Source organism: Blennius ocellaris (assembly GCF_963422515.1).
Source record: "Blennius ocellaris genome assembly, chromosome: 24".
NCBI lineage: Eukaryota > Metazoa > Chordata > Actinopteri > Blenniiformes > Blenniidae > Blennius > Blennius ocellaris.
Genome location: NC_137673.1, coordinates 7904943 through 7928232, shown reverse-complemented (window position 1 = coordinate 7928232; position 23290 = coordinate 7904943). Strand labels below are relative to the sequence as shown.

The 23290-nt window shown below is 43.9% G+C and overlaps 2 protein-coding genes across 2 annotated transcripts in view; one reads left to right on the top strand and one right to left on the bottom strand.

The window, feature by feature from the left end:
• igfbp2a (insulin-like growth factor binding protein 2a) overlaps positions 1-6430 on the top strand; it is a 15402-nt gene extending 8972 nt beyond the window's left edge. The window contains exons 2-4 of the mRNA XM_080520037.1: positions 2893-3074; positions 4834-4974; positions 5942-6430. Coding sequence (XP_080376163.1) covers positions 2893-3074; positions 4834-4974; positions 5942-6100 — 482 coding nt within the window. The 3' untranslated portion in view covers positions 6101-6430. The remainder of the gene's footprint in view (positions 1-2892; positions 3075-4833; positions 4975-5941) is intronic.
• Positions 6431-10131: 3701 nt separating this feature from the next.
• On the bottom strand, positions 10132-15741 carry igfbp5a (insulin-like growth factor binding protein 5a; the record flags this gene model as incomplete). Its single annotated transcript, XM_080519967.1, has 4 exons — positions 10132-10391; positions 10961-11080; positions 11172-11368; positions 15408-15741. 4 exons carry the CDS (start codon positions 15739-15741, stop codon positions 10257-10259), a joined length of 786 nt encoding a protein of 261 aa, XP_080376093.1. The 3' UTR covers positions 10132-10256.
• Between the last annotated feature and the right edge of the window lie 7549 nt (positions 15742-23290).

Below are 23290 nucleotides of genomic sequence, written 5' to 3'. Positions count from 1 at the left end.
CGTTTTTTTTGGGGGGGAGGGGGGGGGGGGGGGGGGGTCGTGCACGTGTTTTTTTTTTTTTCTTTTTCCTCCTCCAAATGCATGCACACGACCTCCCTTCACAGCAGTTGCACATGTCTTCGCTTTTCACGCTATAAGACACTGTTGCTCACATGCGGTTTCGCAAACACGCACCCCCAACGCGCAACATGACGGCGCGCCGACCTCTTAAATACCAGCGCTTTCCTTTGTTGTCGTGCAAAGCGGGGCGGGTTCCAGTATGGGAGGAACACCGCTTTGACCTCAAGCTGTTCCCAACGAGCCGAAACCATCGTTTTTTTGTTTTGTTTTTTTTGTCATTCTCCACGAACGCCAGGACTACGGTTCTCAAAACAACGCCATTTTCGTTGGCCAAAAAGGATGCGGTCGCGCGAAGCATCGGCGTCGTCGTCGTGTGGACAGGGCCGAAGATACTTCCCGTTTGGGATTTGTGGGTTAAAAGCCGCTACGCGCTGATGAAATATCGCAATCTTGAGAGAATCGGCGCAAAATCTTTGGTCTTGGCTCAAAATCGGTGGTCTTAGGTCTTTAGCATGTAGCATCACTGGTGTGTGAGCCCCCAAAGTCTTTAGCCTGTAGCATCGCTGGTGTGTGAGCGCTAAATGTCTTTAGCATGTAGCATCGCTGGTGTGTGAGCCCCCAAAGTCTTTAGCATGTAGCATCGCTGGTGTGTGAGTGCTAAATGTCTTTAGCATGTAGCATTGCTGGTGTGTGAGCGCTAAATGTCTTTAGCATATAGCATCACTGGTGTGTGAGCTCTGGAAGTCTTTAGCATGTAGCATCGCTGGTGTGTGAGCGCTGAAAGTCTTTAGCATGTAGCATCGCTGGTGTGTGAGCCCCGAAAGTCTTTAGCATGTAGTATCGCTGGTGTGTGAGCCCCGAAAGCCTTTAGCATGTAGCATCGCTGGTGTGTGAGCTCTGAAAGTCTTTAGCATGTAGCATCACTGGTGTGTTAGTCCTGAAAGTCTTTAGCATGTAGCATCGCTGGTGCGTGAACCCTGAAAGCCTTTAGCATGTAGCATCGCTGGTGTGTGAGCCCTGAAAGTCTTTAGCATGTAGCATCACTGGTGTGTGAGCCCCGAAAGGCTTTAGCATGTAGCTTCGCTGGTGTGTGAGCCACGAAAGTCTTTAGCATGTAGCATCGCTGGTGTGTGAGCCATGAAAGTTTTTAGCATGTAGCATCGCTGGTGTGTGAGCCCCGAAAGTCTTTAGCATGTAGCATCATTGGTGTGTTAGTCCTGAAAGTCTTTAGCATGTAGCATCGCTGGTGTGTGAGCTCTGAAAGGATTTAGCATGTAGCATCATTGGTGTGTTAGTCCTGAAAGTCTTTAGCATGTAGCATGTAGCATTGCTGATTTCTCACACCGCTTGGTTGAGTAAATCATAACACCCAATTCAGAAAAGCAACATATTTCCAATTCATTGACTATTTTCATCAAATAGTTGAGATTCAAACTTCAAACACTTTGTGACTTTCACAACGGTGAAAATGTCGACTCAGCATTTCTCTCAGACTTGAAGTGGGACCTTTTTTCTTTTTGGCCCAAAATGTTGAGTCCTGCAGATTATTTGTAATTCAGGTCGAATTCATCAGTGAAAACGAAGCGGAAAGCATGACATGTCTGCTCAACGTCGACATTTATCAACACGTTTAACATCTGCGGACGAAAACCCAATGTTACCGTGGAAACCTGAGCGTGACTCAAGTTCCGACTCTCGCCCGGGCTTGTTAGCGTGCGGTTCGGCTAAACGAGAGAGGAAAAGGCTTTCGGGTGACTCACTCGGTTGTGCCAATTGCGTTTCAGTGGTTTGGACACTTGTTTTTTCCTCACATTGTTCTTCGGGGCGGAAAAGACGCAACACATAACTGGAATAAATTAGAATAACTTTTTTTTTTTTTTTGAAATGCAGACAGAAAGATAGGAAGTAGCAGCTCAAGTAGCAGACTGAAGGTTCCACCGATTCATTAAAACTTAATAGCCATGTCAGCCGCCATTTTCAACCCTTAAAAACTAAAGGTTATATAATACGCAACAACAGTCTTCTGAGCCACAGATGCAACTTTTTGAAAACGGTCCGTCTCCGTGGAAATGGGGGTGGGGGGGGAAATGCAACATTTTGAGATTACCCTGACTCCGTTTCCATGGAAACGAGGAAAACAGAACATTTTGAAAATGGTCTGACACCATATTCAGATATGGTGTCAGACCATTTTCAAAATGTTCTGTTTTCCTCGTAGCAACTTAGAAACGCAACTTTTCGAAAAGGGTCCGACACCATATCTGCGGAAAAGGCAACTTTTTGAAAATGATCTGACTGTCTCCATGACAGTCAGATCTTTAGAAAATGGTCCAGCTCTGTTGTTTTTCTTGAAATGGGGGGAAAACAAAACTTTTTGAAATTGCTGCGGCACCATTTTTTGACAACTCTCTGACTCGATCGCTGTGGAAATGGCTGACAATGCAACTTTTTCAGACCACCCCAACTCCATTTCTGTGGAAACGAGGAAAACACAACATTTTGAAAACGGCCAGACTCCACGTCCGAAGAAAAGGCATACTTTTTGAAAATGATCCATTGGCCATGAAAACTGGGAAAAATGCAGCAACCCTTTAGAAAACTTTCCCACTCAGTTTTTGTGGAAATGTGGAGAGAAAAAACCCCCAAAAAATGCAACTTTTGGAAAACGACGTGGTTCCGTCTCCTTGGAAACGGAACCTTCTGGGAACATTGCTCAGTAGACGGACAATAGGAACCAATGTTTCCTCCAGAGTGTCGTGACTCCCAGTCTATATTCTTCTCGAAACTTGGCTACTTTTATTTTGACAGTCTCCCATTGTTTTTTTTGTCCAGCTGAGGTGGTGGAGCTACCGCCCGAGCAGGACGTGAGCGAGATCCCGCCCGTCCGCAAGCCCAGCAAGGAGGCGTCCTGGCTGGGCCCCAAGGAGAGCGCCGTGCGGCAGCACCGCCAGGAGATGAAGACCAAGATGAAGACCAACAAGGTGGAGGAGGTGAAGCCCACCAGGCCCAAACAGGTGAGGCTCATGGCGGAGAGGCCTGCCGGGCGGACGGGTGGTGGAGTGGTTTGTACTGCTGCCTCACAGTGAGAAGGTCGATACCGAGTACCGATACCAGTACTAGCCTGTAGCTACTTGTCGATACTGAGTACCGATATGAGTACTAGCCTGTAGCTACTTGTCGATACCAAGTACCGATACAAGTGCTAACCTTTAGCTCCTTGTCGATACTGAGTACCGATATGAGTACTAGCCTGTAGCTACTTGTCGATACCAAGTATCGATACGAGTACTAACTTTTAGCTACTTGTCAATACAGAGTACCGATACAAGTACTAACCTTTAACTACTTGTCGATACCGAGTACTGACCTTTAGCTACTTGTTGATACCGAGTACCGATACAAGTACTAACCTTTAGCTATTTGTCGATACCGATACAAGTACAAACCTTTAGCTACTTGTCGATACCGAGTACCGATACAAGTACTAACCTTTAGCTACTTGTCGATACCGAGTACTGACCTTTAGCTACTTGTTGATACCAAGTACCGATACGAGTACTAGCCTGTAGCTACTTGTCGATACAGAGTACCGATACGAGTGCTGACCTTTAGCTACTTGCAGATTTCGAGTACCGATACAAGTACTAACCTTTTGCTACTTGTCAATATGAGTACTGATACAAATACTAACCTTTAGCTACTTGTCAATACTGAGTACCGATACAAGTACTAACCTTTAGCTACTTGTCGATACAGAGTACGGATACGAATACTAACCTTTAGCTACTTGCAGATCATGAGTTCTGATACGAGTACTAACCTTTAGTTACTTGCTGGTACAGACTACTGATATGAATACTAACCTTTTGCTACTTGTCAATACGAGTATCGATACAAGTACTAACCTTTAGCTACTTGTCGATACCAAATACCGATATGAGTACAAACATTTAGCTACTTGCAGATTGTGAGTTCTGATACAAGTACTAACCTTTAGCTACTTGTCAATACAATTACTGACATGAGTACTAACCTTGAGGTATTTGCCGATTTCGAGTACTGATACGAGTACTAACCTTTAGTTACTTGTCAATACCGGGTACTGATACAAGTACTAACCTTTAGCTACTTGTCAATACAATTACTGACATGAGTACTAACCTTGAGCTATTTGCCGATTTCGAGTACTGATACGAGTACTAACCTTTAGTTACTTGCGGATACTGAGTACCTGTTTGAGTACTAACCTCTCGCAACATGCCATTATGGAGTACCTGTATGAGTAGTAACCTTTACCTACTTGCCGATACCGAGTACTGATACACGTAAAAACCTTTTAGCTACTTGCTGATACTGAGTACCTGTCTGAGTAGTAACCTTTAGCTACTTGTCGATACAAAGTACCAGTACGAGTATTAGCATTAGCCTGTAGCATCTCTGGTTTATGAGCACTAAAACGTGCAGCAGGTGTTTTGCTGTTGATCTTCAGATCTGAGATTTTTTTTTAAACGACATTTTGTCGCCTCCTACTGGCGACAAAGCGACAAACACGTGACTTTGATCTGTTTTCCTTTTAATTCTACCTCCGCCGGCCCCAGAACCTTTCACACCGTGCTATTTTTCCATGGGAACAAAAACAAAATAAAAAACATTTAAAGTGCTTCAGCTCCAAAAAGCTTTTAAAAACAAATATCCTGGGAGACGGTTGTGTTTTTTCAGTGCCACTGACTGTTTATCCCTCCCCCCCCCCCCCCCCCCCCCACCCCCTCCAAGACTCAGTGCCAGCAGGAGCTGGACCAGGTCCTGGAGCGGATCTCCAAGATGCCCTTCCGAGACAACCGCGGTCCCCTGGAGGACCTGTACGCCCTGCACATCCCCAACTGTGACAAGAGGGGGCAGTATAACCTCAAACAGGTGCCTTTAAACAGGCAGTTCTCTTCATTTCCCTGCATAAAAAAAACAACAACCTTTAAACATGCACTTTATGAGACTTGTAAATCCCATATATTGTATTTTATATGTAAATAACACATTTTATCATCAGATTAGTCTCTTTTCTATATTTAAATGTGAGGTAAAGCTCATTTATCTGAATTGTTTATTGCATAATGGCATTTATAAAGATCCTTAAACAGAGTATTCGTGCTTCAATATTTATTTTACACATTTTTACTTTAAAAAAAACAGACAAATATTAATTATTTTACATAAGTTAATTGCAAAAATCACAGTAAATGATGGAAAAAGTCATATTTCCTTCCATTTTGATTCACTTTTTTTTTGCATTTTACATTTATATATATTTTTTTGTTATTTGAATTATCAGTGACATTACAATGTAAATCTTAATCAAAATTTGCCTTTTTTTCTTTTTTCTTTGCATCATCACAAACACATTTTACGCGTTTTAACATTTTACGAGTTATTTGCAATTATGTGAAATTACACAGTTTGTAAATAATAATAATAATAATAATATAATATTATAATTATATAAATAACACTAACCCTAACCACATTTTTATAGTCAGATTACTCAATTTTCCATCTTTAAATGTGAGGTAAACCCTATTTATATGTATTTATTTTCAACGTAAATAGTGAAATACTTGTGATATCGTATATTTGTGACAGAAACGTGTCGAATTTTTGCACATTCAAGATATTATATGTTTCTATAATGCAAATTCTAGTCAATATTTTGCCTTTTTATTCTTATTTGCGTCATTTTAAACATATTTCACAGCCATAAAATTGTATAAACTGAGTTATTTGCCAAAATCCCCTTTAAAATGATGGAAAAGTTAAAAAATGTTTTACATTTTTATTGCACATTTCTGCAGCTAGTGTTTAATTATCCTTTTTTTTTGGTAATTTTCAGTGCAAGATGTCTCTCCACGGCCAGAGGGGGGAGTGCTGGTGCGTGGACCCCCACACCGGCCGCCCCATCCCCTCCGCCCCCACCGTGAGGGGCGACCCCAACTGCAGCCAGTACCTCAGCGAGCTGGAGCTGGAGCTCCCCGAAACAGAACAGATCTAGACGCACAGAAAAAAAAAACACAAAATAATAATAATAATAATAAAAAAAAAGAGAAGACAAACAAACTGTCAAGCACAATGTATAAGCTATACGTCATCTTATCTGTGTGTTAAAGTGTCTCGGGCGCGTCGTCGGTGTTTGTATTTGTCCGAAAAGAAGAAGAAGAAGAAGAAGAAGAATAGAAATCTTCCAATCCGTTCGGTGTTCTCGTCTGTGTTTTCATGCTCGAGCTTGCAGATGCTAAAACTCTCCACCAGGCTTTTAAAGTATTAACGGTAAACGCGCGTTTGCAGTAGTGTGCGTTCAAACGCTCCTACGGAAACGACAAGATGACGCCATTAAAGAGATGCGACATTCACTCACTGTTGTTGTTTTTATTTTCCTAGCTTGCGTCCCGGCAGCTCTAGCGCAATAAAAGCCTGTTGCACAACATGCTCTACACACGTCCTGATAATTCCAATATAAATCCCCACACCACCGATAAATGGCTGATTAATGAGGTGTGGGTCAAAGAACCTTGAAATTAAAAATGTCAAGTTTTTCTACACGCCGACAACGAAGACGTCGACATTTCCGCCCCGGAAAAAAAATAACAATCATGATGGAAAGTAGCTAGAATCTCATCATGAAGCCAATCTTAAAGGTAGAAATGTAGTGAAATGGAAAACAACAAAAAAAACTTGCATTATGGGTGTTTTTAGACCCTGATAGCATAGCTTTGTGACTAACGCTAGGTTGCTAGCTTTTTTCCGATCGCAGTCGCGAAGAAAGTTCAGGGCTCAGTCACTAGCAATGCTACATGCTAAAGGGTTTCAGGGCTCACACACTGGTGATGTTACATGCTAAATGCTACATACTAAAGGGTTTCAGGACTCACACACTAGTGACGCTACATGCTAAAAGGTTTAGCACACTAGTGATGCTACATGCTAAAGACTTTCAGAGCTCACACACCAGCGATGCTACATGCTAAAGAGTCTCGGGGCTCACACTTCAGCGATGCTGCATGCTAAAAGGTTTCAGGGCTCACACACTAGTGATGCTACATGCTAAAGAGTCTCGGGGCTCACACTTCAGCGATGCTGCATGCTAAAAGGTTTCAGGGCTCACACACTAGTGATGCTACATGCTAAAGGGTTTCAGGGCCTCACACACCCACTGGTGATGCCACAAGCTAAATGCTATATGCTAAAGAGTTTCAAGGGCTCACACACGAGTGATGCTATATGCTAAATGCTACATGCTTAGGAGTTTCAGGGCTCACTGAATAAACTAATCTGCATGAACAAGATGCATTTTTTTTTGACATTTCACACTTATTTTCAAAAATGGTCTTTAAAAAAAAAAGCCCACAAAGGTAAAATGAAAGTGAAGAACGGCCAGAAGAGCTTTGAAGATAAAAAAAAAAACAAATGTCTAGAATTAGCAAAACCACAAAAAAAAGGTTAAAAATAGCCAAGATATATAAAATGAAAATAAAGCAGGAAACACTATTTGAAAAAAAAGACTAAAAATGAAAAACAATTGATTTAAATGGAACCTGTGACACTTCATTAATGCAGCCTTGTTATTAATTTAGATTTTTTTTTTTATATATATTTCAGATAATTAGTATGTTTTGCGGCTGCAAATCCATTGTACTTGATGGAACATTGTGAAAACAACTCTTTTGGTCAAAATGTTTAAAAATAACTTTTATCCAGGTCAGTTGTTGCTGTAAATCATGCAGATATTCCAAAATACATCCAGTCCACCTTAAATGTGTGTGCGCGATGTGTCAGGTAATGCAAAGGGGGGAAAAAAACACACAAAAAATAAACAAAAAGAAGTTATTATGTCAGCAGATTCAAAGCACCTGCATGAAAACGTGTTTTCAGTACAGTTTCCTGCTGACTCATGTTTTCCACATGAAAGAAATGCAGACAGGTAGTTTTTGGTTTTTTTAAATTTTTTTTAATTTTGTGAGTACAGGGACTTTATTTAAATAGTGATTTGCCTCAACAACAAAAAAACAAAAACAAATTAAGGAGTACATCATTGATAAATATTTGACGGTAATTTTCACATTGATTCTTTCCGAGGGGCTGAATTGACATCGCTTTTCTTTTTGTTTTGTTTGTTTTTGTTTGTTTTTTTGTTTTGTTTTTTTTAGCAGCACTCGATTGGAAGATCGTGATAATCTGGCGTTCCCTCGTTTATAAGACATGCAAATCAAAATTCAAAACCGGCTTCGGGCAGAAGGCACTTGGATTTCCATACGAACTCGGCGGCCCTGGCTCTTTGCCTACGCGGCGGCGGCGAAGACCCTCGGTGCGGTGTCGACAACTCCCCGGGCGACGTTTGCATACGGTTTGCGTGCGAGGAGGCGGGACGGGCGCTTTTTCTTTTCCTTCTTTTCTTTTCGTTTTTTTTTCCGTTTCCTCTTCTGGAAGGTGGTGAAGTTACAAAGACACGCTTTTGGGAACATGCACGCACACTTTGTAACACGCAGGTGAAAAGAAGGCGAATCGTCAACAGTACCGTGACACCCGACGCAAAGGGAGGGGGGGGGGGTTAAAAAACAAACAAAAAACAAAATAAAAACGGAACGATCGGACGATTGTGCAAGAACTCACAGGTTAAGGTGCCGAAGTCGAACGCGACTTTACGGCCTGAAGAAGCGAACAAAAGTCAAGAGTACAGCTACAGTAACGGCTATGTGCCCCGCCGGGGTTTAGGCCCCGCCCACGCCACAACGTTTCAGCATCAAAACGCATCAAAATGTTGCTTCTGGAGTGTTTTCAAAAAGTTGCGCTTTACCCCATCACCGCAGAGACGGGAGTCGGAGCATTGCTGACAGGTTCCGCCCACTTCCAACCCTCCGTTTCCATGGAGACGGAGCGTTTTCAAAATATAGCGTTTCATCCCGTTTCCATGGAAATGGAGGGTTTTCAAAATGTAGCGTTTCATCCCGTTTCTGTGGAGGTAGAGCATTTTCGAAAAGTAGCGTTTCGTCCCGTTTACATGGAGATGGAGGGTTTTTGAAAAGTAGCGTTTCATCTCGTTTCCATGGAGATGGAGGGTTTTCAAAATGTAGCGTTTCATCCCGTTTCCATGGAGACGAAGGGTTTTCAAAATGTGGCGTTTCATCTTGTTTCCATGGAGACGGAGGGTTTTCAAAATGTAGCATTTGATCCTGTTTCCATGGAGACGGAGGGTTTTTGAAAAGTAGCATTTCATCCCGTTTACATGGAGATGGAGGTTTTGCAAAAAGTAGCGTTTCATCCCGTTTCCATGGAGACGGAGGGTTTTTGAAAAGTAGCATTTCATCCCATTTACATGGAGCTGGGTCATTTTCAAAAAGTAGCATTTTGCTTCATTTCCACACATACCAAGTCGGAGAGTATTTTCAAAATGTAGCGTTTTATACTGTTTAGAAAGACAGAGTGTTTTCTAAAAGTGACATTTTCCACCAATTCCACGGACTCAGCGGGTTCTCAAAACGTTTAGTTTTTTCCCCCTACTTCCACGGTGACGGGGTGTTTTCAAAAAGTAGCATTACATCCTATGTCCAGGGAAACAAGTGTTTCAAAAAGTTGCATTTCCCCTCAACCTCCACGAAGACGGGCTGTTTTTCAAAAAGTGTCCACAAGGGCGACGGAAGGCTTTTCACGTGTCGTGTGAACGGGGCTTTAGATTATCTGCTGATTGAGATGAATCTTCGCGAAACGTTTTTAAGATACGTTTTTTTTACAAATCTGAACCCGGACACCAACCCCTAGATCGAAATATTACACAAAGTCGAATGACTACAATTTATTTATTTTTTTTCTGCACGTACTTCAAAGTACGCGACATTTTAAATTAGCGTCGATGAACGTAGCCACATTTGGAACATGTCTTGTCTCAGAACCTCTTGGAATAACTTGACCAAGACTCATTACACAACATCATCACACAACATCAGTATCATACAAATATATATACACACACATATATATATATATATATATATATATACTTCTATATAATCTAGGCTATAAAGAGATGAGGCGTATGCTAACCTCAAACGTAGTACACAGTCATTAGGGAGCCATAGTTAAGACCTACATGTGTGAGATTTTCAGTTCCGTGACCGAATCGTCTGTTGCCGTATTGTCCGATCGGCGACAGACCGTCACTCGTTGCCGCCGCCGCCGTCCAGGTCTTTGCACTGCAGGTCGCCGCCGGCGTAGTTGATGCCGGGGATCTTGACGCCGAAGCGGTCGACGCACCAGCAGATCCCGCGCTTCCGGCCGCGGGATGGTTTGCACTGCGGTGGGGGGGAGGAAAAAGGGAACAGTTGGAAACGGTTGGAAACGGTAGGAACCGGTTGGAAACGGTTGGAAATGGTTGGAAAGGGTTTGGAAAAGGTTGGAAAGGGTTTGGAAACGGTTGGAAAGGGTTGGAAAGGGTTTGGAAAAGGTTGGAAAGGGTTTGGAAAGGGTTGGTTAGGGTTTGGAAAGGGTTGGAAACGGTTGGAGATGGTTGGAAAGGGTTGGAAACGGTTGGAAATGGTTGGAAAGGGTTGGAAAGGGTTTGGAAAGGGTTTGGAAAGGGTTGGTTGGGGTTTGGAAAGGGTTGGAAAGGGTTGGAAAGGGTTGGAAACGGTTGGAGAGGGTTGGAAAGGGTTGGAAAGGGTTGGAAACGGTAGGAACCGGTTGGAAAGGGTTTGGAAAGGGTTGGAAACGGTTGGAAAGGGTTGGAAACGGTTGGAAAGGGTTTGGAAAGGGTTGGAAAGGGTTGGAAAGGGTTTGGAAAGGGTTGGAAACAGTTGGAAACAGTTGGAAACAGTTGGAAATGGCGGCGGATCGGCGTTAACCCGGGGCGACGCGGCGGTACCTGTTTCCGCTTGAAGAAGCCCTTCTTGTCGCAGTTGGGGATGTAGAGCGAGAGCGCCAGGACGCGGGACGTGTCCTTCATGCTCTGGATGAGGTTGTCCAGCCGCCGCCGGCACGGCCCCTTCGCCGACACGCAAAACTCAGATTCAAACCACAACAATAAAGACAACCAAAACAAAACGACAACAAACGAAAGGAATTCTCCCACTTACGAATTCGGGCTGCAGCTTGTCGGCGCCGAGCGGCGAGAAGTCCAGGGGGCCGGCGGGCGCCAGCCGGGCCAGCTGCTTCCTGCGGTCCTTGGCCTGCTTCATGGCCTGCGCCTTGCGGCTGCTGATGTGGTCACCGTACAGCGGCACCTTGGTCTGCGCCGACTCCGCCGCGCGGAGCAAGGCGTCCCCTTGTCCGTCTGCAGGGGAATCAGAGGGGAGGGGGGGATTTAATAAAGGTTTGGTGTTATAGTCAGTAAGACTTTCTTTCTTCATATTTTTCTTTTGTAATTTTTTACACTTTCTTATTGTTTTTTGTCCTTTTTAGTCTCTTTCATTTCTTTTTTTGACCTATTTCTTTCTTTCTTTGTCATTTATAACACATTCTTTCTTTTTGGTCCTTTTTCACTTTCTTTCTTTCTCCATATTTTTCTTTTTGTCATTTTTTACACTTTCTTATTCTTTTTGTGCTTTTTAGTCTCTTTCATTTCTTTTTTGACCTCTTTCTTTTTTTTGTCCTTTTTCACTTTCTCTCTTTGTCCTTTTTATACATTCTTCCATTTTTTTCAGGTGAATATGGGAATGGTCTGTACGAGCTGGAACCAGCAGATGGCGGTAGTGCAATTTCACGGATGCCAACAGCCATTGAACCCAAGTGAAGAAGAAGAAGAAGAAGAAGAAGAAGAAGAAGAAGAAGAAGACATTTTGCTTCACGCAAATGATTTAACTATTAATATTTTCACCAAAAAAACTCTGAAGACATTTGTTGAAAATAATCGTGGTTTTCTTAGAAATTTGGCGCTGGAATACGCTTTCAAAGAGTTACATTTTATGCCCAGTTTCCATGGAAGATAAGTGTTTTCAAAATGTTGTGTTTTTCCACTGGCTCTCACAGAGAGTGTTTTCAAAGCCCTTTTCAAAAGTTGTTCCCCTCTTTTCCTTTTTTTTTCTCCCTCTTTTGCATTGCGGTGGCTTTGGCTGGCGCATTTTCAAAGAGTTGCATTTTGCCCCAATGCCATGAGAACGGAGTGGGAGCATTTTCAAAAAGCTGCATTTTGGCCTGTTCACAGGGAGTGTCAGTGTTTTCAAATAGTTGCGCTCTGTTTCTGCAACAACTGAGGATTTCGGAAAAGTTGCCCCGTTTCCATGGAGATAGAAATCTGAATGTTTAAAAAAAAAATTGCATATTCCCGCCATTTCAAGAGTGGGAGCATTTTCAAAAAGTTGAGTTCCCCCCCGTGTCCAGAGAGATTGAGTGGAAACGTTTTCAAAAAAAGTTGAGTTTTCCCTTGTTTCAACAAGGAAGGAGTCAGAGCAATTTCAAAATTGCACTCTCCCCCATTTCCATGGAGTTGGAGCATTTTCAAAAAGATGTGTTTTCCTTGGAGACTGATATTTTCAAGAAGTTGCGCTCACCCCCCCCCCCCCCCCCCCCGTTTCCATTTGAAAACGGGGGTGTGGGGGCATTTTCAAACCGTTTTCCTTTGTTTCAGTGAAGGTGTAGGCGGAACACTTTCAAAAAGTTGCTTCCTGACCATTTCCACTGAGTCTGAGTGTTTTCAAAAAGTTGCATTTTGCTCCATTCCCACGGCGTTGGAGATTCGTGAGCTCTGGCGGCGGGGGGAAGCAACAAAAAAAAAAACCGCTGACTCAGCACAGTTTGGCGGCTCGGTGCCAGTTTTTGTATCGTGTTGACACGCGGGGACGACGCAGCCTGCACTTATGCACTTATGGCCGGCCGGGGCTGCCACTTTGAGGTCCGAGCAGGCCAGGGGTTTCAAAAACTTTTATAGCAAGTGACCTAAATGAGACATTTAGTCTCGCGGACGCTTAAAAACATGTCATTACGCTTTGACATGTGGCGAGCCGCCGCTAACAGCCGCAAGACATTTTTGCCCCCCCCCCCCCCCCCCCCCAGAAACTCGCCCCTCGGTTGGCCCATTTCCACCGCCGTGTCAACGCACCCGTTCCATTTTTTTTTTTTTTTTTTTTCCGGGGGCAGATTTGCGAATTTGCAAAGCCGCGCCGTTTCCGGCGCTGACGCGATCGCTAAGCTACCGCGGCTAACGGGAAACAAGGTCACGCTCTAAAACCTCCCCCCGACGACGACGACGATGACGATGAAGAAAGATCATGGTTTCATCCGTCTATTCCGCTTAATGACAAAAAAACAAAAAAAACCGAGAGATTCCCTTTGCAGTTGTTGACACAGTTTTCTCTCTCTATCTCTCTCGCTCTCTCTCTCGCTCTCTCTCGCTAATCAAGTCTTCACCCGCTAATCCCCCAGCTCGTCTAATCTGACCTGCGCTGACGGATCTTTCGTTTCTTCCTTCGTTGGACTCGTTCATCATCTGAGACTTTCCTCTCTTTCTCTCTCTCTCTCTCTTTTCTTCTCCATCTCTTCTGGGAATTCGAAGAAATCGCTCCAGATGATGTCAGAGTTACATAATCCCCGCGAATGTGAGATTTACACGGCAACCGGCAACCGTCGACGTGGTTGGAGCCGCAGAATACTCTGTTGAAGGTGGTGGAACTTTTTGGAAAACACTTTGACTCTGTGGAAACAGAGAAAAATGCTACTTTTAAAAAAAAAAATATTCTGACTCGGTCTCTCTGGAAAAAGGGAGAAAAAAATGCATGTTTTTGAAAATGTTAGACCCCATTGGGAAAATAAGTAAAACAACTTTTTGAAAATGCTCCAACTCCATGGAAATGGGGGGTCAACTTTTGGAAAACAATTCCGACTCTTTCTTCGTGAAAACAAGGGAAAACTAAACTATTCAGCTCAACTTTTTGAAAATGGTCCAACTCCATGGAAATGGGGGTGGAAACGCAACTTTTGGAAAACAATTCCGACTCTTTCTTCGTGAAAACAAGGGAAAACTAAACTTATTTGGCTCAACTTTTTGAAAATGTTCTGAATCCATCTTCATGGAAACGGAGGAAAGCGCAACCGTTTTCAAAATGCTTCAAATCGATCTCGCTGGACACGGGAGAAGATTCAACTTTTTAAAAAGTTCTATGGAAACGGGGGGGAAATAAAACGCAACTTTGACTTCGTCTCCATGGAAACGGAATATGAGTTTGTGGTGTCATTACCAAAAAAAAAAAAAGACAACCTACAGCACCACCTTGTGGCCTGGCATGCTAACTACATCAGTTTCCATGTAAATGGACAATATTTTCAAAACTTTAAAAATGCCCACATTTTTGGAAACGATGCGTTGTTTTTTGCACAATACAACCCCTTTAATTGACATGGTGGTGTCACTGTTTTCCCAAAATATTTGACACTCATTGCATCGCAGTTAATGCAATTAAAAAAATAAATAAAACAAGATCGCTATGGCAACAACAAATTGGCTTCATTTGCAGATTTTCCAAAGCACGTTGATGAGTTTCAGTGTAGAAAAGCAACGGGAGGTAACAGATGGTTGATGGGGGAATCTGGGATTCTGCTGAATCACCACTGGGTGGGGGGGAAGGGGGTGGGGGAGTGGAGTCGGGGAAAGGGTGGGGGTGAGATGGAGGCAGTGTGGGAAACGGGAGGTGAAAAGGAAAGAGGAGAAGAGCAAAAACCAGCGAAACGACACGATAATCGGAAGGTCGGAGTCGTCTGGACTCGGTGCCAAGGGGGGGGGGGGGGGCTGCGATTCTTTTGGTTTTGATGTTGTGAGAAGGGATGGGAGGAGAGAGAGAGAGAGAAAAAAAGACGATGAAGAGGGACGGTAGCCAGGCAGGGAAAGAGGAGAAGAGGCAGTTTGCAGAGAGAGAGAGAGAGAGAGAGAGAGAGAGAGAGAGAGAGAGAGAGAGAGAGAGAGAGAGAGAGAGAGAGAGAGAGAGAGAGAGAGAGAGAGAGAGAGAGAGAGAGAGAGAGAGAGAGAGAGAATAGAGGGATGGGTCAGGTGTGCAAACGGACGGACACCAAGTTGTCCTCAGACTCTCGGAACACAAAAACAACAATAAATAAATAAATAATAATAATAATAATAATAATAATAATAATAATAATAACAACAATAATAATAAAAACCCAGGCGCACGAGGGTTCCTGCAGATGACAGGTCAGATCGTCACTCCGCGCGAGTTCACTGGGTCAGCGGCGCGTTGAGCCGCGTGCCTCCAGGGGTGTGATGATGGATGGATGATCTATATATATAGATGGATGGATGGATGGATGGATCCGTGCGTAATCCCCCCCCCCCCCCTTTCCCTCCCCCTCTCCCCCACCGGGCTCACCTTTGGACGCGTGCAGCACCTTGTACAGCTTCTCGTTCTTGCACGCGCCGCGCCCGTGCAGCAGCGCGTGCAGCGGCTTCTCCTCGCCGTCCTTGGGCAGGCAGCGGAGCCCGCGCGCGCACGGCCCCGTGTACACGCCGCACGGCTGCGCCTCCTCGAGCGCGCACGTCAGGCAGCAGCCGCAGCCGGGCTCCTTGACCGGCTGGCAGCCCAGCGGCACCGGCGGGCACATGGAGCGGTCCTTCCGGTCGCACGGCTCGCACGGCACGTACGACGCGCCGCAGCCGGCGAGGCGCAGCAGCAGCAGCAGGAAGGCGGAGACGCAGAGCAACATCTCCTTTTTTTCTTTTTCTTTTTTAAACTCCCACCCCCCCCCCCCAAAAAAAAAAATACCCCCTAAAACTCAATAAATAATAAATAAAAATGAATAAATAAAATCAGTTGAGTCTCGCGGTGAATCCGGACGTCGGGTGTTTTATTAGAGTTGCATCCACAGGTGCTTCTCGCAAGCGCGAGTCCGGGAATCGCGCAGCATCCGTTTGCGCACAATCCACAAATCCCGCGGTGCGCCGCGCGTTTCTGCAAGGAATCTGAAGCAATAAATTTTAATTATCCAGCCCCCCTTTCTCTCTCTCTCTCTCTCTCTCTCTCTCTCTCTCTCTCCCCCTCCTCCTTTCTCTCCTTCTCCCTCCTTGCGGTGATGCCCGGTGCCGTTTTACGCGCAGGCTGAAAATAACGCAGATCCCCCCCGCTTCTCTCTCTCTCTCTCTCTCTCGCTCTCTCTCTCTCCTCTGGATTGTGAGCAGAATGTATAATCTGTGGCTTTGAACTCGCCTTTTAAAAAAGAAACTGTCGGAGGCGAATGGGTATGTCAAACAACGTTTTGGAGGGGGAGGCGCACTTGTCAACTCCTGCGCGCCGCGATGCTGATTTTTCTTTTTTTTTTCTGTCTTTCTTTCTTTCTCTCTCTCTCTCTCTCTCTCTCAGGGCGGGTGTTGGCATGCCTCCAGATCGAGCAGATACGAGACGACGCTCCTTGAATGAGACGCCCCTCTCTCTCTCTCTCTCTCTCTCTCTCTCTCTCTCTGTCTCTCTCTCTCTCTCTCTCTCTCTTTGAGGCAAATTCATCCTTACCCGTGCGCGTAACACGGGAAAATTCACACGTGACACTATAACTGATAGTAACTTAACCTATCAACTTTCCATCGACGAAATGTTGAGTGAAGCCGCATTTTTTTTTTTCATGACTACAATTTAAAACATCAGGCAAGGTCGTTATTTTTATTTTAGATTTTTTTTAATACTTTTTTTCCTCTGTTTTAGAGGTTCCAGTTCTTTATTTTTAAAATATTTTCGAAATGTAAAAAAAAAAAGCCTGTTTCCTTTTTTGTACTGATTTAGGGCATTTTTATTTATTTATTTATATTTTTCCATATTTATTGATATTTTTTCATATGTATGTATTTATTTATTTATATTTGTCCAATATTTTTTACATTTATTTTCCATATTTATTTATTTATTCATTTATTTATATATTTCCATATTTATTTATTTATTTATTTATATTTTCCATATTTATTTACATTTTCCATATGTATTTATTCATTTATATTTTTCCATATTTTTTTGTTATTTTTTTCCATAATTATTTATTCATTTATTTATTTATATCTTTCCATATTTATTTATTTATTTATTTATTTATTTATTTATTTATTTATGTATTTATATTTTTCCATATTTATTTATTTATATCTAGATTTTAGCTTGAGCAGCTTTTCATCAAGTAATTAAAAAAAAAAGAAGAAGAATTATTTGATTCTAAATTTAAAATGTCAGAATTCAAGTTATTTTTCTTCATCCGGTTCAAGAATAAATAAACAAAACAAAACCCCGTTGATTTTCATATGATGCCACCCAACATATTGGAGATGCAGCAGGTTCACGCCTCGTGCGTGACATTACATAACTCCACATGTGCATCAGGGCGTCTCATCAAACTGAAGACACTTTCAGCGTAAAATCTCACATTTCTTCCAAAAAAATAAAAATAAAAACAACTTTGGTGTGATATGTGCATGCCCAGATGTCTGCAGATGACAAACCTTGTTATTATCACGTTTATATTTACATTTAAACGGCCTATATGGACACCAAGTCGTATATTCTGACGCTCTTGTCAGTAAGGGCACCGTCCTCATATGCGCTCTTACTTTGAAAAACGGCAACTTCGCGTCACACAATAGCAACTTGTCAGTAAATTTAAAAAAAAGTAATTAATGTAATTTTATTTAGGCATTGTACGATTTATTTTTTTTGCCATTTCTTCTGGGTAAAAAAAAATAAATAAATAAGGCAAATCACTTTTTTTCACGTGAAATTTATGAATAAGTCAATTAGCGGGAAAAAAAAGTTTAAATATCTGTTTGAATGGATTGAAAGAATGAAAAAAAGCTCAAATGGCTTAGAAAAGGATTAAAAACCTACTTTTTTTTTTTTTTTTCTAAAGTTAAAAATCTGAACAAAATCCAGCTTTCGGTGATCGCGATGACTTTTTGCTGCAAATATGCTCGGTGCACTCGGGCCGACCTCCGAGGTCGGCGTCCCCGAGATAAGTGGCCGGCGGGAACACGGCGTTCGGGAGCCGCTCAGTGTTTTTTGGCAGATTTTTTTATTTTAAACAGACGCTTCGGTCTTTGTTTACGTCTCCGGAAGAGCTGAAACGGGCCTTTTCCAACTCGAGTTTCACTTCTTTTTTTTTTTTTTTTTCTGTCGTCATGCCCCCCCCTTGCGTTCGCCGCCGACCTTTGACCTTTGATCAGGTGTCGGGTGACGTCGGGTGTGACTGAAAGGTCGGAAGAGAGAGCGCCATTCGAAACCAGTGCACATCTGTGCTCCGAGGGCTCGACGTGTTTCCCCCCGCAGGCCGCCGCCGCCACCGCCGCACTCCTGATTTACGACCCGGAGGCAAATTGGCATTGTTAACGTGTCAATACTTGTTCTCGTTCCTCCAGATGTGAGTGTGGGATCCAGGTGTGCTTGATGGGAGTGCGAGAAGCGCCGCCGCTGGAGAGTCGGCTGGAGCGAAACGCGCCATGTGACGCGCAGATGGCGGCGGAAACGTAGCGGCGGCTTGAGGCCCGGATCTCACCTTGTGACTCCTTTACATTCCGACGGATTCGGAATGTTTTCAAAAAGTTGCGTTTTCTGCCGTTTCCACAGAGTTGGAGTAGGAATGTTTTCAAAAAGTTGTGTTTTCTGCCGTTTCCCACCAAGATGGAGTCGTAATGTTTTCAAAAAGTTGTGTTTTCTGCCGTTTCCACCTCTGTTTCCATGGAGTTGGAATCAGAATGTTTTCAAAAAGTTGTGTTTTCTGCTGTTTCCACGGAGTTGAAATTGGAATGTTTTCAAAAAGTTGTGTTTTCTGCCGTTTCTACGGAGTTAGAGTCGGACTCTTTTCAAAAAGTTGTGTTTTCTGCCGTTTCCACGGAGTTGGAGTCGGAATGTTTAAAAAAATGTTGTGTTTTCTGCCGTTTCCACAGAGTTGGAATCGGAATGTTTTGAAAAAGTTGTGTTTTCTGCCGTTTCCACAGAGTTGGAGTGGGAATGTTTTCAAAAAGTTGTGTTTTCTGCCGTTTCCACGGAGTTGGAGTCGGAATGTTTTCAAAAAGTACTGTTCTTCTGCCGTTTCCACGGAGACGGAGCTGGAATGTTTTCAAAAAGTTCTTTTTTCTGCCATTTCCACGGAGTTGGAATCGGAATGTTTTCAAAAAGTTCTGTTTTCCCCGCCGTTTCCACGGACTTGGAGTTGGAATGTTTTCAAAAAGTTGCGTATTCTGCCATTTCCACAAAGACGGAGTCGGAATGTTTTAAAAAAAGTTGTGTTTTCTGCCGTTTCCACAGACACGGCACTGGAATGTTTTCAAAAAGTTGCGTTTTCTGCCATTTCCACAAAGACGGAGTCGGAATGTTTTCAAAAAGTTGCGTTTTCTGCCGTTTCCACAGTGACGGAGCCGGAATGTTTTCAAAAAGTTGCGTTTTCTGCCATTGCCTCAAAGACGGAGTCGTAATGTTTTCAAAAAGTCGCATTGTCCGCCGTTTCCATAAAGAAGGACTTGAAAAGTTGCATTCTCTGCTGTTTGTATGGAGACGGAGTCGGAACGTCTACAAAGAATTTGCTTGTCTCAGAGCATTTTGAAAAACTTGCGTTATCTCCCATTTCCATGGAAACAGAGTTGGAACGTTTTCAAAAAGTCGCACTTCCTCCCAGTTTCAACAGAGGTGAAGGTAGCAGGGTTTCCAAAAGACTTTCGTAGCTTTTGACACCTTCACCTCCACCAGATTGTTCAGGTGGCGGGACGTCGGACAAGAAGAATCTCAAGTGCTTGTAAAAAAGATAAAATAATAAAAAATGGAATTTTAAACATCCACAGCCGAGAGGAAGACTGTGGCTCAAGAGCAGCTTTGAAACGTCTCAGACTGTTTATGGAGCTGTCATTTCCGCAGAAATGATGAGAAACCCCGCCGAATGTCCACACCACTGCAACGTTGCATTCCGACGCTCAAGATAACAAGCGCGCTATTTATTGATATTTACATTGTGACTGTAGGGCCGCCGCCAAATAAATACCTAACCAAAGCAGAATCCCAATCGTATGTTTGATTTTGAGATTCCCTGCCAGGGGATTGGGAATTTGTTCCACACATCCGGCAGCCAAATGAAGTCATGAGGGTTAAAAAAGGGGGGTTAAATCCTACAAATGCAAGGCAAGGCAAGGCAAGCTGGTGAATCAGGATCGTTTGCTCAAGTCAGTTCCGTTGGGTTTCTTTGGCGCCAAATACAACATGGTGATTTCAAGGTACTTTTATGGAGAAAAAACCACAAATCCACACGAGCGAGAAGAAGAAGAGACGGTGGAAAGAAAAAAACTTTTTAACAGGAAGAAACCAGACGAGGAAACTTTCTCCTGTTCTGGTTGAGGAGAGGAGAGAGGAGGAGGAGAAGGATAGGAAAGGTTGTAAGGAGGGATTCGAACCCTGGCTAGAGTTAAGGGGTAGGGATTCAAACTCTGGTTCAGGTAGAGGGTAGGGATTCAAACTTTGATTCGGATAAAGGGTACGGATTCAAACTCTGGTTCGGGTAGAGGGTAGGGATTCAAACTGGTTCGGGTCGAGGGTAGGGATTCAAACTTTTGTTCGGGTAGAGGGTAGGGATAGGAAACCTGGAAACCTTGCTTCATTTCCATACAACAAACGTTTGAGGAGCACGTTTCCCCCTCAGAACGTACAAAAGTTTCCTCGTCCGCGGCTTTTGTTCGCCCGACAGCGTCCGCGGCTTGTCTTTCACATCCTGACCTACTTTGTTATCGGCGGAGGGACACCGAAGCCGCGCGCTGCCGCACTCGTTCCGAAAGAGATAAGGGAGCCGACCGGAGCACAGCCCCGAAAGAAATGATCAAAAGCCTAGTAAGAAAAATAAAAAAAATAAAAAAATAAGAAAATAAAAACATGCAACCTCAGCACAAAATGCTCGCGCAGAGCCATACCAGCTCTGGGAAAAAGAGCCCCGGTGTCGGATTGCCTCCCTCCCTCCCTCCCTAGCCCTACCCCCCCCCCCCCCCTCAGGCCCCGGGACCTGGGGCTGACGTGCAGCGTTACGCGAGAGAAAGACGACGCCAGACAATGAAGTAACAATTGTGAAAATAATACCTTGAAAGCCCGAGGAACTTTTTTTTTTTTTTTTTTAATCTTTGTCCAAAGAATCTCGGACTCTGTCTGAGTTCAAACGCAACAAAAACACCGCGACTCCATTTTCATGTAAATGTAACTTTTTGAAAAATGGGCTACCAGGGTGCAACTTTAAAAAAAATACAAAAAAAGCCAAAACCACCTTCTCTGTCTTTGTGTAAATCGGAGGAAATGCAAACCACTGTTTATGGAAAACATTGTGGAAAAAAGTGAAGACCCAACTTTTTCAAAACCGGCTCCCACATGTAGAACTTTTTGAAAAACGCTGATCAACACGTGATAACGGGGGGAAAATACAACAAAAATACCACGGCGGTAGTAAATAATTGTTCTGCACGTGCTCAGTAGATGGACATGCAGAACAACCCACATTCTCCTGGGACTTGATGCTTTTATTTTGACAGTCACCGCAATAACAATCCAACTGTCTGTGTACTTCCATTGTTTATAAAGTCTTACTATTCTGCGTGCATGTGTGTAGTTTCATTACAGAAAAACAAACAACGGAACCAACATGCTGTTATTGACAGTGTTTTTGCCGTTTCCATGGAAACGGACACTGATTTAAAGCTGTCCCACAAGAAGTTATGTTCCTTTACTGCATTATTTGAGAGTACGGATGATGAATTTCACGAGTGACAAGGATTTTTCTTTTTTTTTTTCTCGGTTTCTGTCAGGATTCTGCCCCGTCACCATGAGGCTATATCCCCCCCCCCCCCCCCCCCCCCCGGGGTGTCTTTACCCGGCCGGCCCTCTGAGCCGCTAATCCGCTCCTCTGGAAGCGACGGCGGATTAAAAAAAAAAAAAAAAAAACGATGACTCGTTTGTGTGTGACTGATGTGCTCCGTATGACACAGCCAGCCCGCTTACTGTAAGTGACAAACGGCAAACCGCTGGAAATGTGCTGAGGCGGCGAGCATCGACCCCCACCCCTCCCCCCACCCCTGTGCCCAATCCGGTGGATTCCCAGATTTAAACAAAAGAAAAAAAAAAAAAAAAATTTTCAGAGCCGGGTTGCGAGATGAACTGGGATTTCCAAGCAATGCGCAGTTGGCGATGGTTGACTTTTCCCGCGACGCAAACGGTTTTCAAAATAAATAAATAAATAAGCAAACAAATAAGACTTTGCTGGGGAAACAGCGGAGCCGGGCAACCTGGATCATTTAAAGATCCCGGCGTTGGTTTTGAGGGCGGTAAATGAGCGGTGCCACCTACGAGAGGCTAAAGTGACATCAGGAGGCCGGGGGGGGGGGGGTTTCCCATGAATAAAAAAAAAAAGGAAGTGGGGGGGGGGGCAAAGGGAAGTTAATTACACAAATCCCCACATCACAGGAAACTCGTAAAGAACCCCTTTTGCTGATCAATATTTCCGCGTGTTTTACGGTAAAGCCTGCGGTTCCACCGATTGGAAAAAAAAAAACGGTAAGAGAAAAGGAAGGGGTTTCGCAAAGGGGGGGGGGGGGTGGATTGTTATAGGAAGCACTACGTGAGATGGCAGCTCGGCGAAAACCCTGTCAGCACATCTGTGTGGCCCTGGCAACTGCCGATCGGACCAAAAAAAGGCAGATCATTGCATCCAGATGTTGGAAACGGCGTCGGTGTGTCCCCCGCGCCACGGCGAATCTATTCAAAGAACAAGTGTTTCTCCCCCCCCCCCTTTTTTTTTTTTTCTTTTTCCTCGAGTGAATTCGTGGAAGCGAAATGTTGACCCCGTTATAGCACCTTGCAAAGTACAGCAAACACAAAAACAACACATTTCTTGGAAATGTCAGGGTTTTTTTTTTTCGTTTTTTGTTTTGTTGGCGTCCCATTCGCCGTCATCGCTCGCATAAAAATGCTCTCTCGGAATTGGCAGTCTCTGGCAGGGAGGGCGGGGGGGGGGTTTGAGGCTGTGGTCACGCCGCCCTCGCTTTTCTTGCGTCTCCACCCCCGCCCGCTGCGTCGCGACCCAATGAGTGATGGTTAACACAAAAATGGAGTCTTTCCCAGAATGCACCCCTGCTGTGGCTTTCGGGGTCATTGTGACTCGGAGAGGCTAAGCTAACCCGCGTCGTCCGTTTCATCAAGCGCTTCCTTCCAGTTTGACGTCCTCGTGCGGCGGCATGAGGCAATAAAGTAGTGCCCAAGGTGGA